At 33.6% G+C, this 15424-nt stretch overlaps 1 protein-coding gene across 1 annotated transcript in view; it reads left to right on the forward strand.

The window, feature by feature from the left end:
- The first annotated feature begins 705 nt into the window (after positions 1-705).
- mid (midline) overlaps positions 706-15424 on the forward strand; it is a 94287-nt gene continuing 79568 nt past the window's right edge. Inside the window, exons 1-3 of the mRNA XM_088270730.1 lie at positions 706-1029; positions 6633-6818; positions 7072-7249. Of these exons, the coding sequence (XP_088126856.1) occupies positions 873-1029; positions 6633-6818; positions 7072-7249 (521 nt within the window). The 5' untranslated portion in view covers positions 706-872. The remainder of the gene's footprint in view (positions 1030-6632; positions 6819-7071; positions 7250-15424) is intronic.

The following is a 15424-nucleotide window of genomic DNA, read 5'->3' on the forward strand; positions in this document are numbered from 1 at the left end:
TTGGGAAAATTCTGTGGGAATAAAGGGGGGCGGGGCCCCGAGTGGCGGAGCTCCGCCCCCTCGCCGCTCGGGCTGGCCCGCGCGCTCCTCAGTGCGCATCCAGCCGCCAGACGAGCAGTCATACGGCCTGCACATCCCACACCCGAATAAAGTGACAGTTTTATTTTTAATTTCACCCATCTTTCCGGTACCTACCGCGGTGTTTTTGTTTTTTTTTCGTAGCATTTGCGAACCGGGAAATTATCGAGCGGCCAAGAATTTGAATTTTGCGAGCGTTCGAATTTAGAACGGATTTGACTGACATCTGTCAGCGTTCTGATTTTTCCTACGATCGATTTTGTGACATTTAAAAAACGTTTAGCTATCAGTTACAAACATTTGTGCAACGCTTACGCAACGTGAACGAAAATCGACTGCCGTTTTAATTATATGTGACATTTATAGTGACTTTTCTATCCAATGTGAATCGATTAAATAATAAAAATTAAATCAATTCCCAAATTATAATTGAAATTTCAATCAATTCTTAAAAATCAATTACATACTGTGTTTATTATATCGGAGCGTCATTTTTTAAACGCTTATATTCAATGCAGTGTTAAGTGACATTTTCCGCCGACGGATACATTTTGGACGATACCTACGGACTACCTGAAGAATAACAATAATTATATTGTATATTATAATAATAAGATATTAATCTTTACTAAATATCATCGATATTTACTATTTAGATAGATAACATCAATTTTATCGCGTCATTTATATTTTCATAAATCTAAATAGTTGTTACTTCATGATGAAATTACGGAAATAAGTAATTTTTCCCCGAAGTGTCAGTGTGGTAATATAAGGACAACAGAAGAGTGAAGATGTTGCTTGGTACAATGCAGGAGGAGTTGGTGTTGGGGGCTCCCAAGGCTAGGGCTACGGACTTTTCCATAGCCGCCATCATGTCTCGGGGGGCGCAGCCCGCGGGGAGACGCCCTGTTCCCTGCAGAAGGCCTTCGCCAGGAACGGACAGTATAGGTAGAAACTTCAAATAAGTTTTTTTATTTGCTTTACATATCACTTTTTATATCTAGGTAGGTACTCGGTACCTAAGCAACGTTTTAAAGAAAATTAAGGCCAGTTTTTATTATTTTATTTGTAATTTTTTGGTGCTATTAGGAGCAGAATCAAATGTGAGGCCCTCATTAAAAAGATACATTTCAAATATAGCACGAAAAATCTTTTGAATGCAAATCTGTTCTTTTCACTGTATTCTATCGAAATCTTTATAATAAATAAATTAGTGATAATAATTAAAGTGACAAAACGTGACCAATCCTGTATTAAACCAATACGAAATCATTAAATTGCACCAAAACGTAACAATTTTACAAGCTAGAATTAATATTACTTAAAATCATTTATAATGGTAATGTAACGTTTTGGTGAGGACTTCCACAAATATCGACGTGCGTTCGATGATATTTTTTTGTTTATATACATAATTTGAATACAGCTATCCACAGATGTTTAATGTTTAGAAATTATAAATATTAGATACTACAGTACTAGTATAAGTATCTACTAGTATTTTCTACCTACGTAGGTAGGTACTAAAAGTTACCTTGTTTTAGGTATAAATATGTTTTTCTTGCTTTTTAAAACCATATTATATTAAACAATTAAGTAATATTCTCAGAACATTTATGCAAATATTTATTACAACCAATCAACAACAAAAAAAAACTTACCATCTCAAAAGCCATTTTTGACAAATTGGTGTCACATTAAGTTTTATTTAAAAAAAATGTGAATCTAATTGCGTTTGGATACATAAATTAAAACTTCATTTGATATTTTCTAACAAAATAGGTAAAAAAAAACTAAAAAGTAGTATTTTTTATTTAAATTTTAGGTACATAATTTATGAAGACTATATTTCTTTATATTTACTTTAAAACGCTGATCTATTAAAAACTTTTTATTTTTATTTTCCAAACATTCCCAGTTTGAATAAGAATCATTCTGTAATATTTTCGCCAAAAAACTTCCTACAATTTATTGAATACGTTATATTTTGAACGATTTTAAAATACCAATCAATCATGAAAAATACCAATATCCATAATTATTTAGTCGTTTCTGTTTGGCGTAATATTGGGCAACCATTATTATATATATCGTCTCTTCTCTGACTAACTGTTGTAACTGACTTTTTTAGCGTAATTTCGGTTAGGAATATTTTTATTAACTTTTTTAATCTGTTACATGTATCTTTACAGTTTAAAAATAATTAAATGCTCAAACATTTTTCGCATCTGTTATGAAAATGATTATGTAATCAATATTTAAACTTCTTTTATTATTTTTAATCGATAAATAATATAAAAGAAGACAGAATGAACATTAATTTTTATAAAATACCACTCTGAATACTTTATATTTCAGATGAAATTAATCGTAATAACTTGTACCTAGTGTGTAGGTAAAGTGAAATGGTTACCGCGTTTGGCTACCATGATGGAAGTTACGGGTTCGATTCCAAGGGGGATCAGAATAAATATAATAAATAAGTGTTTTTTTTTCTTCATTATAATCACATTATTAAATATTATCATGGACTGTGGTACCTGAAGCGTACGACTGATTACATTGCTTTTTTTATATTTGACGATCAACTTGACATATACTCGATTTGACGGAGTACCCTATGCACCATTGGGTGCGGATGTGGGTAAGAAGAAGAAGGAGAAAAATAAGAATCAGAACTGTGAATAAATGAATTATGAAGTTATAAAAAAAGTATACGCTATTATAATATTAACAAGTAATGTGGGCCTAGAGCTTATAACCTTTTAGTGACACATCGTAATCCAAAATTTTAACAATATCTATTCTTCTCTTCCATTAAAAGTATATGTTTTTGACATCTAAAATATGTCAGGGAAAATACACATATGCATAATAGCAAAAAGATAGAATAAATAAATGAATATTTTGATTTCCATCCATTTATATTGTATAATTGAGGTAATAATTTTCGAATCAAGCTTAATCCACACAAATTTTAAAACATTCATCATTCGAATAGTGTTAATATTGGTTCCATCGCGACGGAACCGATAAATGAAATTTTACATTACAAGAAAAGCTTGCAGATATATATTTTATAACTTCATAAGGTTTTCTCGTATATTTGTTAGTTAATTAGAAAATACCAATGTAAAAACAGTATTTTGTTCATTCTACATACTACCGGGGCGAAAAACTGGGTGATTTTTTAAATGAAGGTACTATTTAAGCATGCATATCAATGACTCTAGCCAATTTTCTAACCAACAACGGGGCAATGAGTATTCAAGACTAATTTTTATTTTTTCATTAAATTTACAATATATATACAATACAATACAATATACATACGTGCATTGTTTTCTTATTTTATAACTCTCTTAAGGCAGTGTTATTTTGATCGGCAACTACACAAAGATAAGGTGATCAGTTCTGCGCTATAGATAATAGTCTATTTGGATATTTAACCAATATTTTAGTTCAATATCACTTTGATTTATTTTGACCCACAATAAAAAATACACTTTATCTTGATAGTGGTAAATTATTGTATCTTGTTAAAAAAAATTAAGCAATTATCTATTATTGAAATGAATCGGAAAGTTAAGATGTTCTTTAAAATGAACATATTTTTTTTCTTCTCTTTTTTATGAATAAATGAAGCCCTTAAGAGGCCCGAAGGCCGACGAAAGTTGACTCAATGGGCCAGCCCAGCATACAACGCTCGTCGGTAGCCGACTGTTATCCGCTAGTAGATAATAAATACCTTGGTTCTATACATAGTTACACCTATATAGGCAGTAATTTGGTGGATAAGGGTTTGGGTTTGTAGGGGGGGGGGTGGGGTGGGGGTGAGCGCCAGAACATGGAACCAAAGCTGCCTATCGATCTCCAGAAGCCGACATTGTTAATTATTCATCGTGTCAGTGTTGTATTTGCGCTGCTAATCCGCGATAATCTCTCCTTCATATCCTTCTCCTGCCTTCCACCTTTACCTCTACCCATCCATCCTCTCCTCTCCTCTCCCCCACCCCCGCTAAACTCCCTACCCCCTCCCCGTCACATCTACAACGAGACAGTTGTTCAGAATATTGTTCAGATAACAAATGACGTCTTAATTTCGATAAAATATGGTATTTGTACTGAGTGGGAAGATCGGATTGAACATAGGTAATATTTTTATGATTATTACTTATGTTGGCATGAAAATCAATCAATAATTTATCAGTCATTCTCCTTTTCAAAATTCACTTATTAAACATTATTAATTTTATTAAGTTAGCTTCATCTTGTACCATCAACTTATATTAAAAATAACTTCATCTAAATTTATTTTGTGGTGTGGTCTTTGGTTTCCATATAGTAGGTTTATCATAGTATTTCTTGATTTAATACATGTTAGAACGAGGAAACTTCTCACCTTGTGATTTGTTTTTATTCGCGCCATTTAAAATTTAAACATTTTAATCTTTTAGATCTCTGTTATATCTCCACAGATTTCAAATATAATTGTACCGATGTCAAGGGATTGATGATTTTTCTACAAATTTATAAAAACTAACTAACCAAATTATTTCGAGTAGAAAAAAGTTTAATAACCCCCATTCATTTCAACCTTTTATAAGCTATGATAAAGGTGCCTACTTACACGAACACATGAGAAATAGATCTTTGTCAGACGGGAGGAATATCTTATCTAATCCTTAGTTCCCTACAGATTTCTATAAAAATGTTATCGGTAGTCTTGTGATTTTTCATATTAATTTATTAGCCAATAAACCAACATCGTGACAAAAGCCTATTAAAATATATTTAATTAAGTTGAAGTCAATATATATTTTATTGGTGCATGATTGAGATTAATATGGATTTTTATTGGCAAGTGGACTATTGTATGAACACATATTATCTTTTCATTTACATTAATGGGTGATCAGAAAAAAGAGAGGTTAGGTTATACCTACTGAAAACAGACAAAATTCAAACAATTACCAACATAGATTTGCGGTAGGTATATTACTGTTTGTATGCAATGAACATTATTTAAGTATAAACATCTATTCAACAAAAAAAAACTTAAAAATTATTTTCCGTTTCATATTTTACACTGAAAACTTAAAGTGAATCCAAATTCATAATCATCTAGTTCTATCACATAGGGGTCATATCAAACCTTAACATTTCAGACTATTTATAAAATACTATTGATTTTCGCTTAATTAAATATCTCGCCTTATTATCGTTACTAAAAAATGTTTAATACGTAATGAATCTTTGATTTTTGAAGTACCCATTATTTTTTGACATCTCAACATAGATGAAGAAGAATATGGAAGTCTGGATATTTACAGGGATTATGACCTATCACAGGCTAGATAAATGATCACCTTACACGCGTGTAACCATTAGAAGAAATCTTTTTTTAATAAACACTATTTAATTTTTAGAAATTCGACTGCTAATACAGCAAAAATATTATTCTACCCTACTTTACATACGTTAGAATAAAAAAAACATCCGCGTGCATTGTAAAGCCTCCAGCCTACCAGTGGCGTACTCGGGATTTATCTATTGTGAATAAGATTTTAGTATTTTCGGTAAGCCTCGGTGCACCCCTGGCGACGCGGTGGCTGCGGCGACAGAAAGGGGTTAGACAGGTCCGGATTAAAGTTTGATACGACGAGATTTCGTTACAGGATTACGAATTCGCAAATTTGTTAAGAACGTGTCTTAAGGTGCGTGATATCTACTTTCTACCAGGCCCACTTGTTTGTTAGCAAAAGTAGGTACACGAAAAGTTGTCACGACTTGTATCGCTACGTTTATAATAACTTGCATTATACTTATTTGTATTTTACTTTCATCGAAACATCGAAGGCGGTCGTGTAAATTATACTTAACTTGAATTTTACCAAATTAAACATTAAAATTGTAAAAATCGTCGAATTAAGCCTAACGCCAGCAGAGTTGATTTAACAAATACACTTTCAGGTGTTTGTGTTTGATATTCACATAGGCCTGAGGAGCTGGGGTTGTAATTCAATCACACTCCCTGTACAGGAGAAACACACACACACACACACACATAACATACACACATATATATATATATATATATATATATATATATATATATATATATATATATATATATATATATATATATATATATATATATATATATATATAACAATAATAATTTAGGATAATTTACATAGCTTAATTTTGTAAAATAGTACCATGAATTGGGGAAAAGGAGGTAATGGAAATGATTTAGCAAATGAATAAGTTTTTGTTTTTTTTCTCATTCTTACTGTTTCTTCATATTGGTGGAAGAGCATTCCATGCCATCGTTCCCACAACAGCGAAGGCACGCTCGCCGAATCAATAAATCGCCCTATTCAAACAGCGTTATAGCGAAACAGCGTTATAGCGAAACAGCGTTATTGTGAAACAGCGTTATATAGAAACAGCCTAAATAGGGTGTCGTTAAGCGGGGTATTACTGAATATGGAAAGCATTATATGATCGACTTCTCTTTAGTTATGATTTACTCTTTTTGTCCTTAGGAGGCGCTCGGCACGGCTCCCCGGCGTCCAGCCTGTGCGCAGAGGAGGACGCTGACGTGGACGTGGAGCGCTGTTCGGATGGCGAGGGGGACGAGGGGGAGGGAGGTATCCCCCCTCCCCACTCCCCGCGCTCCCCCCGCTCGCACAGCTCCTCGCCCCTCTCAGGCTCCAGAACCCCGTGTTCAGGTAGCGACTCAAATTTGAAATACTTCAATTTTACTCTATCAGAACAGGAAGAGACCAGATCAATCAGAACCTAAAATCTGGTCGCGTCAAAAGTCTACGTAACCGGAGAGCATATAAGACTAGATGTATGGATTCGGAGGAAGCTAGGAATGTATGGCGTTCCATCCTCTCTGCCGTCATCAGGTTTGAAGTGCTCAGACTTTGATCAAATTATTCGCGTAAAACAATCAGTATTTTTATTTTTATTTTTCAGACGCGGGCGAAAGGTCCTCCCCCTCCCCCAGTTCCTCCCCTGGTCCACCGAGACCGGCCCCCACCCCCCGCTGCAACTGTGAAGAGCTGCTGCAGGCAGAGTGTCGTCTAGAGACCAAGGACCTTTGGGACAAATTCCACGATCTAGGCACAGAGATGATTATCACCAAAACTGGAAGGTAGGAACGTTATCAGAAATATAATTTTTTTTATTACAGCATTTATTATTTTTTAATCTTTAAGGTCAAGTATTCGTTAAGTCGCAACTTTATTTTCTCTTAATTCAGGTAACATTTTACGTAAATGATTTTTTTTAAACATCGTTTTTGCATTGAAGAAATAAGTTTTTATAATTTATATTAGATAACGCGTTTTGCTCTGGTTCGATTTACGCCGATTCACAATTACGCCGGTTGGTGCCGACCGTGGGTATCCCTAATGAAGAAATAAATTTATTCATTATTTGTCAACTATACACATCCACTTTTATTTTTAAGAAATAAAAACTGAATATGCTATAGATCCTTGTACCCACATAGTAAGCAAGGAAAATCTTCTAAGGCAGCTAATAAATATATAATAATAATAAAATAATAAAACCCTTATCCGCACCCCAATGGTGCATAGGGAAATGCTCCATATGAACGCAGTGTTATCTTGATCGTTTACAAATGAAGGAAAGGTGATCAGCCCTCCGCTTCAGGTACCAGTCCAGGGTAATATTGAATGAATATTACAGTGAAAAATTCACTTATATTTATTTGACCCCCCTTGGGAATCGAACCCGGGACCCCCAGAACGGTAGCCGAGCGTGCTGACCTACGAAGGCGGACAAAAATAAATATTTAAGCATTAAAAAAATCAAGAAATATAAGAGTTGATGAAATAGATCATCCTCAATCAGAAAATTTCGAATAAGAAGAAAGGGAGGATAGAAAAGAAAATGAAAATGAGAATATCCCTAAAAACGGCCGATCTAACTCGTTTTTTTTCTCCTATAGAAAAGTTAACAGATGACCTCTATGAGATAAACATGTTAGATTGTTATTAGAATTTTGTCACATAACCTAACTTTATATCGTTTATTATATTTGTGATTATTTTACGCCAGTATTTTTATGTCGGTTTCTCTCGGTACGGATCCCCGGCGTAAAACGAAGTTTACCAGTATGTGAAGAATTATTTCCATTTTTTGTAAGACAAAACAAAAACCTCAAGCGACATGTTTTGTGGCAAATGACTTTCTTCGGTTGGGATAGTTGCGTGACAGAGGTGCCAGTAGCGTGCGGTCATGTAAAAAAATGCGATTCGATATACCTACAAAAGGGAACTAAAAACTCCCCCTATCTTACCACGAAGCTAACAATTGTATTAAGAAAGACAATTTAATGATTATACCTTATTACAGCTACCTACAATATTTATAGAAGTATAAATATTTTAAGTTAGTGTTGAAGTCGAACAAATCCTTGAAGTGGACAGTATTTGAAATGTTATGGCGGGATAATCTATAGTCCGCGACTTAATTTTCTTTAAACCCGGGTAATATTTAACGTTTCATTAATTAATTCGGCAGTCACTTTGTAGTAAAATCTACCCATTTGTAATTTAAGCTTTACTTGGTATTTACCACTGTTTATTAAAATATATTGTGACTTGATGCATTTCTTGTTTTGAAGCATTGCACATCATTTTCAAACACCTTACGGTGTTTTGAAAACGATGTCACAATAGATTTTAAGAAATAGTGTTATGTACTAAGTGAAACTCAAACATTTAACGTGATTTTGTTTGCTTAAAACACTGTTTACGTTTTGAATTTTTATTGATTTTATCCGAAATAAATATATGGTTCTGAAAAGAAAAGAGTTATCAAAACTGAGATATAAACATTATAAGTTTTTAATTTATATATTCTAACAAAAGTTAAATTCCAATAAATTGTGCGCGAGCTTACACCTCGCGCTGTACCTATATAATATTTGTGAGTTCACCCTTAAAGAAAGATGATAACATTTGTTCTATGATCATATTCCAATTTACATTCTATAATTAATTGTCAATAAGAGCCCCTAAATTATTCTTGTTGCGACACAACGAGGCTATAAAAATGTTTCCCCATCATAATGCCGTCGATCCATCAAGACGATCATGTGGCGCGCTCGCCCCATCGCTGTAACTGTTTGTAATGAAATCGAGTCAAACGTCCCGTCCACTCGAACAATCAGTATATCAATTAACCCCGCAGCATCCCTTGGAGATTGGGGAGCGGGGGATAGTTGGGTAGTTGACTGAATCACGGTCCCCCTCCCAAGGCCATTAATCTGATCGCGTTACGCCACTGGTGGGTGTTTAGCTATCTGCCGTGGCACAATCTCCGTGTCTAATGGCTCGCAGTATCGCATCAATCTAAATCACTAAATGACTCATTGTTCCCTACTCTCTCCCGGACTCGGGGATGTTTCTTCCTTGGCGATTCTCAAACTATCTGTATCTGCTTCCCATATCAAATAGTCGATAATTACGTTTTTGTAAAAAATGCACTTGGTCACTTTCTCCTGTATGACTACAATATAGACTCTTTACATATATTTGTACATACAAATGTAGTAAAAACTCTAACTTAGAACATGTATGTTTTTTAGAAATAAGATATTATTACTAAATAATTTGCTAAAACTATAATATCGTATCTTTATTTGCGTATCCATATACATATTATCCTATCTTTTTTTGCACTTTAAATTTTTAGTTCTTTGTTCGGCATCTACGTTTGAATATCGCTAGATAAGTCTTGCGTACCAATAGCTCGGTTATCCCCTCAGGCCGGCAGAATCTGTTGTTCCAATTCCGCTCTGTGAAGTGTTTGGGCATAAGCTTGTATGTAGATGTGTAAAATTATTTATCAAAAGCTTTGATCACCTGCTGCTCGCCATTACTTTTACCCGCACTATAAATGTCCACCTCATTTTGCATAAATTACAAGGGTCCGAGCGGCCACATAAAGTATCAACTGCAGAAACGTTCTCATCCCGAAAGTCTACATTATCTGTTCACAATGGCATCGAAATAACACGATCAAATTTGCTTCATCAACACGTAAGGGGTAACACAAACATAATTCGTTTTTCTTGTTCTTCAATTTGATAACGTGTAACATTGTATATATCCTCTAAGTAATTAGTTAGTATCTCATCGAGTCACTGATTTTCAAATACGTATAGTGATTTCAAATTAAAAAGAGAGAAAAAATCAGGAGGCCAATGAGATCGGTTAAAAATTTTCCACGGTTAAAATTTTGTAATGCTTTATTTATAGACAAAATTGAAAAATTAGTCAAAAGGGTTTTTTAAATGCTTGTAAAAACATATAATGAAATGCTAGAAATGATATTATTGGAAGGTAGAATAGTAGATATGCAAGGAAGAAAGGAAAGAAGGAAGGAGAAGTTTGATATGAATTTATCACAAACACTCAGACGAATTGAAAATAAATGTGTCTTGAATTAATTTTATTATTGGAGGGAATAAAACTTGCGACGCCAGTTGCTATTACATTCTACTTTTTAATAAAATATTAAGGTTCTCTGTTAAAACACTTGCATGATCACTTTAAACTTTAGTAATATAAAAACACTTAGCTTTGAGAACTACAAATGTTCTCGAAACTAGTCATGTTGTACCTACTTTTCATATTTAAATATTATTATTAATTGTGTTATTCCACAAAATGCCAAACGAATAAATACTATGAAGAATCTCGTTACATCTCGTTCAGACTATATTGACTTACCGCGATGGTTTGGGTCATGTCATGTTCTCAAAACTAGTCATGTTTACATTGATAAACTGTCATATGGTCTTATACGAGTGTTATACTTTTTATAATTGAAGTTAGTCCACAAAATACCAAAGAATAAGTATTATGAAGAATCTCGTTCAGATTATATTGACTTACCGCGATGGTTTGGGTCATGTGGGTCATTTTGTGATGACACCCGTAAGTGAGTATCCAACACACGGCATTCGGGCCTGTCGTGGTAGTTTTACTGCGCACGCTCAGTAGAAAATACTGCCAGGTTAACTATTGTGCAGTCGGATGGGCCATACGTTTCCACGTTTGACATTTTTACTAGTTAGTTCAACACCTGAGAACCGCTCGTATAAATCCTGACCGATTTTTATGGCTGAGCCGGGGATAAAATATATGGTTACCTAGATCAAAATTAATAAATCAGGGTGAGCCTTAAATTATCTTAAATGGTGTTTTGTCATACACGATTTCTATAGCTCGGGGGGATTCGATCGTGCGGGACTTGGTCTTTATAAAGGTTTATTAAGTAGGTATATCATCATGAAAATTCTGATTATTCATAATGCAACTGCCTTCAATCCTGAATTGCAACATTAAACGTATTGTTGGGTAATATTTTCCGTGCGGTAATTTACCTTTAATATATTTTTCATCGTCCGCCTCCATAGCGAAGTGGTCAGCGCATTTGGCTACCATTTGGGTTGAATACTAGTGATTTTTTCACTCTAATATTTATTCAAAATTACCCTGGACTGGTATCTGAAGCTGAGAGCTGATCACCTTTCACCTTCGACGATCAAGATAACACTGCGTTTGTATGATGCAGTGCCCTATGCACCATTGGGGTGCAGATAGGGTTTGGAGAAGATGAATATTCATTCATTCATTTAAGAAAGGTGTGTTGAGATGGTTTGGACATGTGGAGTTAATGAGTGAGAAAATAACAGCAAAACAAATTTAAAAAGCGAATATCGTTGGAAAAAGGAGCAGATCTTGGCATGATCAGGTATGTCAAATGGCGGTCAGGTCAAGAGTTGAAATAATCGGAGATGTGTGAATGTGGAAGAGGCGAAGAATGTTTGCAAAGACAGGGTGGTGTGGCAATCTATTCTCTATGCCTACATCTGTGGAAGGGGTGTGATGGTTTGTTTGTTAGTTTTTTTTTATTTATTTACAGCTAATAGGCTTGTTATTAATTTCAAAATAATTACCGTTATTATCAAGGATTTATTTATTTTTATTTATTTATTTTGAACTTTTGTACAATATGTGTGTACATTGGCGGGCTTATTGCTATAAAGCAATATGTTCCAACCAACCAAAAAAAAGCAGACTAGTGTGAACGATCTAGGCTTGTACCTTTTGATGTCTGTTAGAAATCAGTGGGGAGATAATGCTTGAACAGGGATAAGAAAAAAGAAAAACAAAGAAACATAAGAGAACATAATTACAAATTAAGAATATGGTTTTATTAACCCAATCATAAATTATTTGAAGGCGCGATCCTGTGCTCCATATTTTTAAGGTGAAGTAGTAGAATATATTTGAAGGAAATGGAAGAAAAAACAGAATATTAGTAATGACTATAGAATACTAGAATTTGTACCTTATTATGTACATATTTCAGCACTTGGATACAATGTTTTTCAATCAGGAACTAATATCTTAATAATATTTCAATAACAATATTGTCCGCCTCCGTAGTGTAATGGTCAGCACGCTCGGCTACCGTTCTGGATGTTCCGGGTTCGATTCCCAGGGGGGGTCAAATAAATATAAGTGATTTTTTCACTGTAATATTTATTCAATATTACCCTGGACTGGTACCTGAAGCGGAGGGCTGATCACCTTTCCTTCATATGTAAATGATCAAGATAACTCTGCGTTTATATGATGCAGTGCCCTATGCACCATTGGGGTACGGATAGGGGTTTTATTATTATTATTATTATTATATTATATAAATGACAATCAATTGCATTATGTACAAAGTTACATCCATATATCACGCACATAATTAGCTCTCACCTACATAAAGAAAGATAACGTTTCATCCTTAAATTTTTATGCTTTTGTACGTACAAAAGTGATAAAGTTGTCCCATAGGTTGATTTAGAGTCACCGTTTTTATTGTTACAGGACACCTGTTCCTCATAAAAGCCGAATATCCTTTGTCACTTGCTCTCCAAAACTCGCTGATGTCAATAAATACGTTTTTAAAATATGAATATTATAAAACCGCCCTTCGTTTTATGTTAAATATTTTCATTTCGGGCCCATTCTGGAAATGTGTGCCGAGGATTGTTTAGGGACGTAATAAAAATATATTGTTTACCCCTTAAAAACACCCTTCTACTCTTTATCATAATATTGAATGCATTTATAATATTAAATTTTTTTTATAATAACGTGACACAAATTCGACGCCATAGATGTTTTTTTTTGGTTAGATACCTAGGTACATATTTACAGGATATGTTATGTTTTTAAAGCTGCGAAGAATGTATGTGACACATAGTTAGAAATATTTTTTTTCTTTTCGTTTTTTCTGCGTTTTACATTAGATTAAGAGTTAGGTCCTTGGGATGTTGAAGGTTGAAGGGGGGGGGGGTGGGAGCTGTTTCTTATTTTTATTTATTTATTTAACTTTTGTTATTATTTTGTCTTCTTATCAGTGGGAACATGCACAACCTTCAACGTCCCAAGGCCTCTACTCTAAAATTTTAGTAATTAAAATGTAACTTTGTTTTAAAATCACTATAATCATAGTGATTTTAAAACAAAGTTACATTTTAATCTTAAAATGGAAAATCACCAAGTTAATACTTCAAATATAAATTATATTCAATCTATCTCATTGAAAATGATACGGAATGCATTGATACACGTGTCACAGTAGATTTGAAGAAATAGTGTAATTTACTAAGTAGAACTTTAATTAAAAATGGATAAGTTTTACCACAAAGTGAATGCCGAATCAATTAAAAAAATTATTATTATTAGTATGCATTACAAAATAGCTGTTAAAATGTTGGTGATGTGTATTTTCACGTTACGGAACGTTCAAGTTATTTCTATCAATAATATGATCGGAGGTACGAACGATGGATCCCATTCCCAATACAAAAAAGCTCCTGCCAAGATTTTGACAGGTTACCCAAGTCGTTAGTGGCGGTCTGAGGTCACTCACACTATCGCACGGTGCATGTATGCATGTACCAACACACACACCCTCTCGGTCGGGTGTTGTTAGCTCACTTTGTAAGCTTTCATACTAATCTGTTACCCGTGAAAATACTTTCCTATTGTTGGATACATTATACAAATAATACAGTCTGACTTGGATATAAAAACCTCGACAAGAATGACAAAATATGGCACCTTTGTTTATAAATACTTGAGACCGTTTTTATTATTTTCTGTACCCAATTGGGCAAAGAAAAATAGAAAAATAGGTCAAAATAAAGGTACGGTAAGGTACGTAGGGTAATAATAATTTTTAATCACATCAATGAATAACGAAAAGCTGTCTCTTCACGTTTAAAGAATTGTTTTAGAAATAAAGATAATCAACATATTTTAATTTAATCTTCGAGGTCAGGTTTAAAACCTCACAAATATTTTTGAATATTTTTTTTTTTGTAAAAAAAATCAAAATGATAAAGCATTTTGTAAAGAATTTCGCGGATTTAGTACAATAATATATCTTAATATCGCCAATAAAATAGTTTTGCGATAGTTGGAAAACATTTGTTTGGTTATTTAAAATAATATTTCAGTTAATATTTTTTTATGTGCCTACCCAAATCATAAATATACCGTGCAACGATTATAATAAAATGAAATTGTAAATATCTTATGTTCGCTGTAACCAAGTTCGACTGTATGTTATTTTGTTGATAATATTGACTGACAGAACAGGGATGGAGGACTTTTATTTTTTCATATTGATGCAATAAATTTTTGTAACAGATTTTATGCAACATTTAGGCATATTGATTTAGTTTGCATCTATGCAGAACAACGTGCAAGTACGTAAAACGAAATATATCGGCACAAACCATAAAAATACATATGAAAAATATATCTTGTTATTCTTGAGATTTGTATGTGGATAATTGACTGATCAAAAATAAAGTCAATGGTAAAAAAAATCTTTAAATAAAATGTATTAACGACAATAAAACAAAAAAAAGTTAAGGTCATTGTAGGTTTTAATATTTTCAGTTTTTGTAGGTTATCAAAATATATTTTTAATCACTTTTTCGAATGCCTCTCGATAATGAGTCAGCACTAGTCCTGCCCTGCCACACTCCGGGGAGAGCTCACTGAGAGCTGCTGTCAGCGCGGTGGCACAATGGCAGTATAATGAGGACCCTGACTAGGGCCGGATCGGGAAATTAATCTTGTTTTATGAAAACAAGTACTTAATACAAGATATACAGTCAAAAAACTATTATAAATGAACAAAAAATGATAGCTCTTTGTATTTTCTTTATAAGAAACAGGCATACGTGAAATATTATCTTTTTTTATTGAAA

Source organism: Brachycentrus maculatus, unplaced genomic scaffold (assembly GCF_059751285.1).
Source record: "Brachycentrus maculatus isolate JH-2025_06_01 unplaced genomic scaffold, ASM5975128v1 h1tg000395l, whole genome shotgun sequence".
Classification (NCBI taxonomy): Eukaryota; Metazoa; Arthropoda; class Insecta; order Trichoptera; family Brachycentridae; genus Brachycentrus; species Brachycentrus maculatus.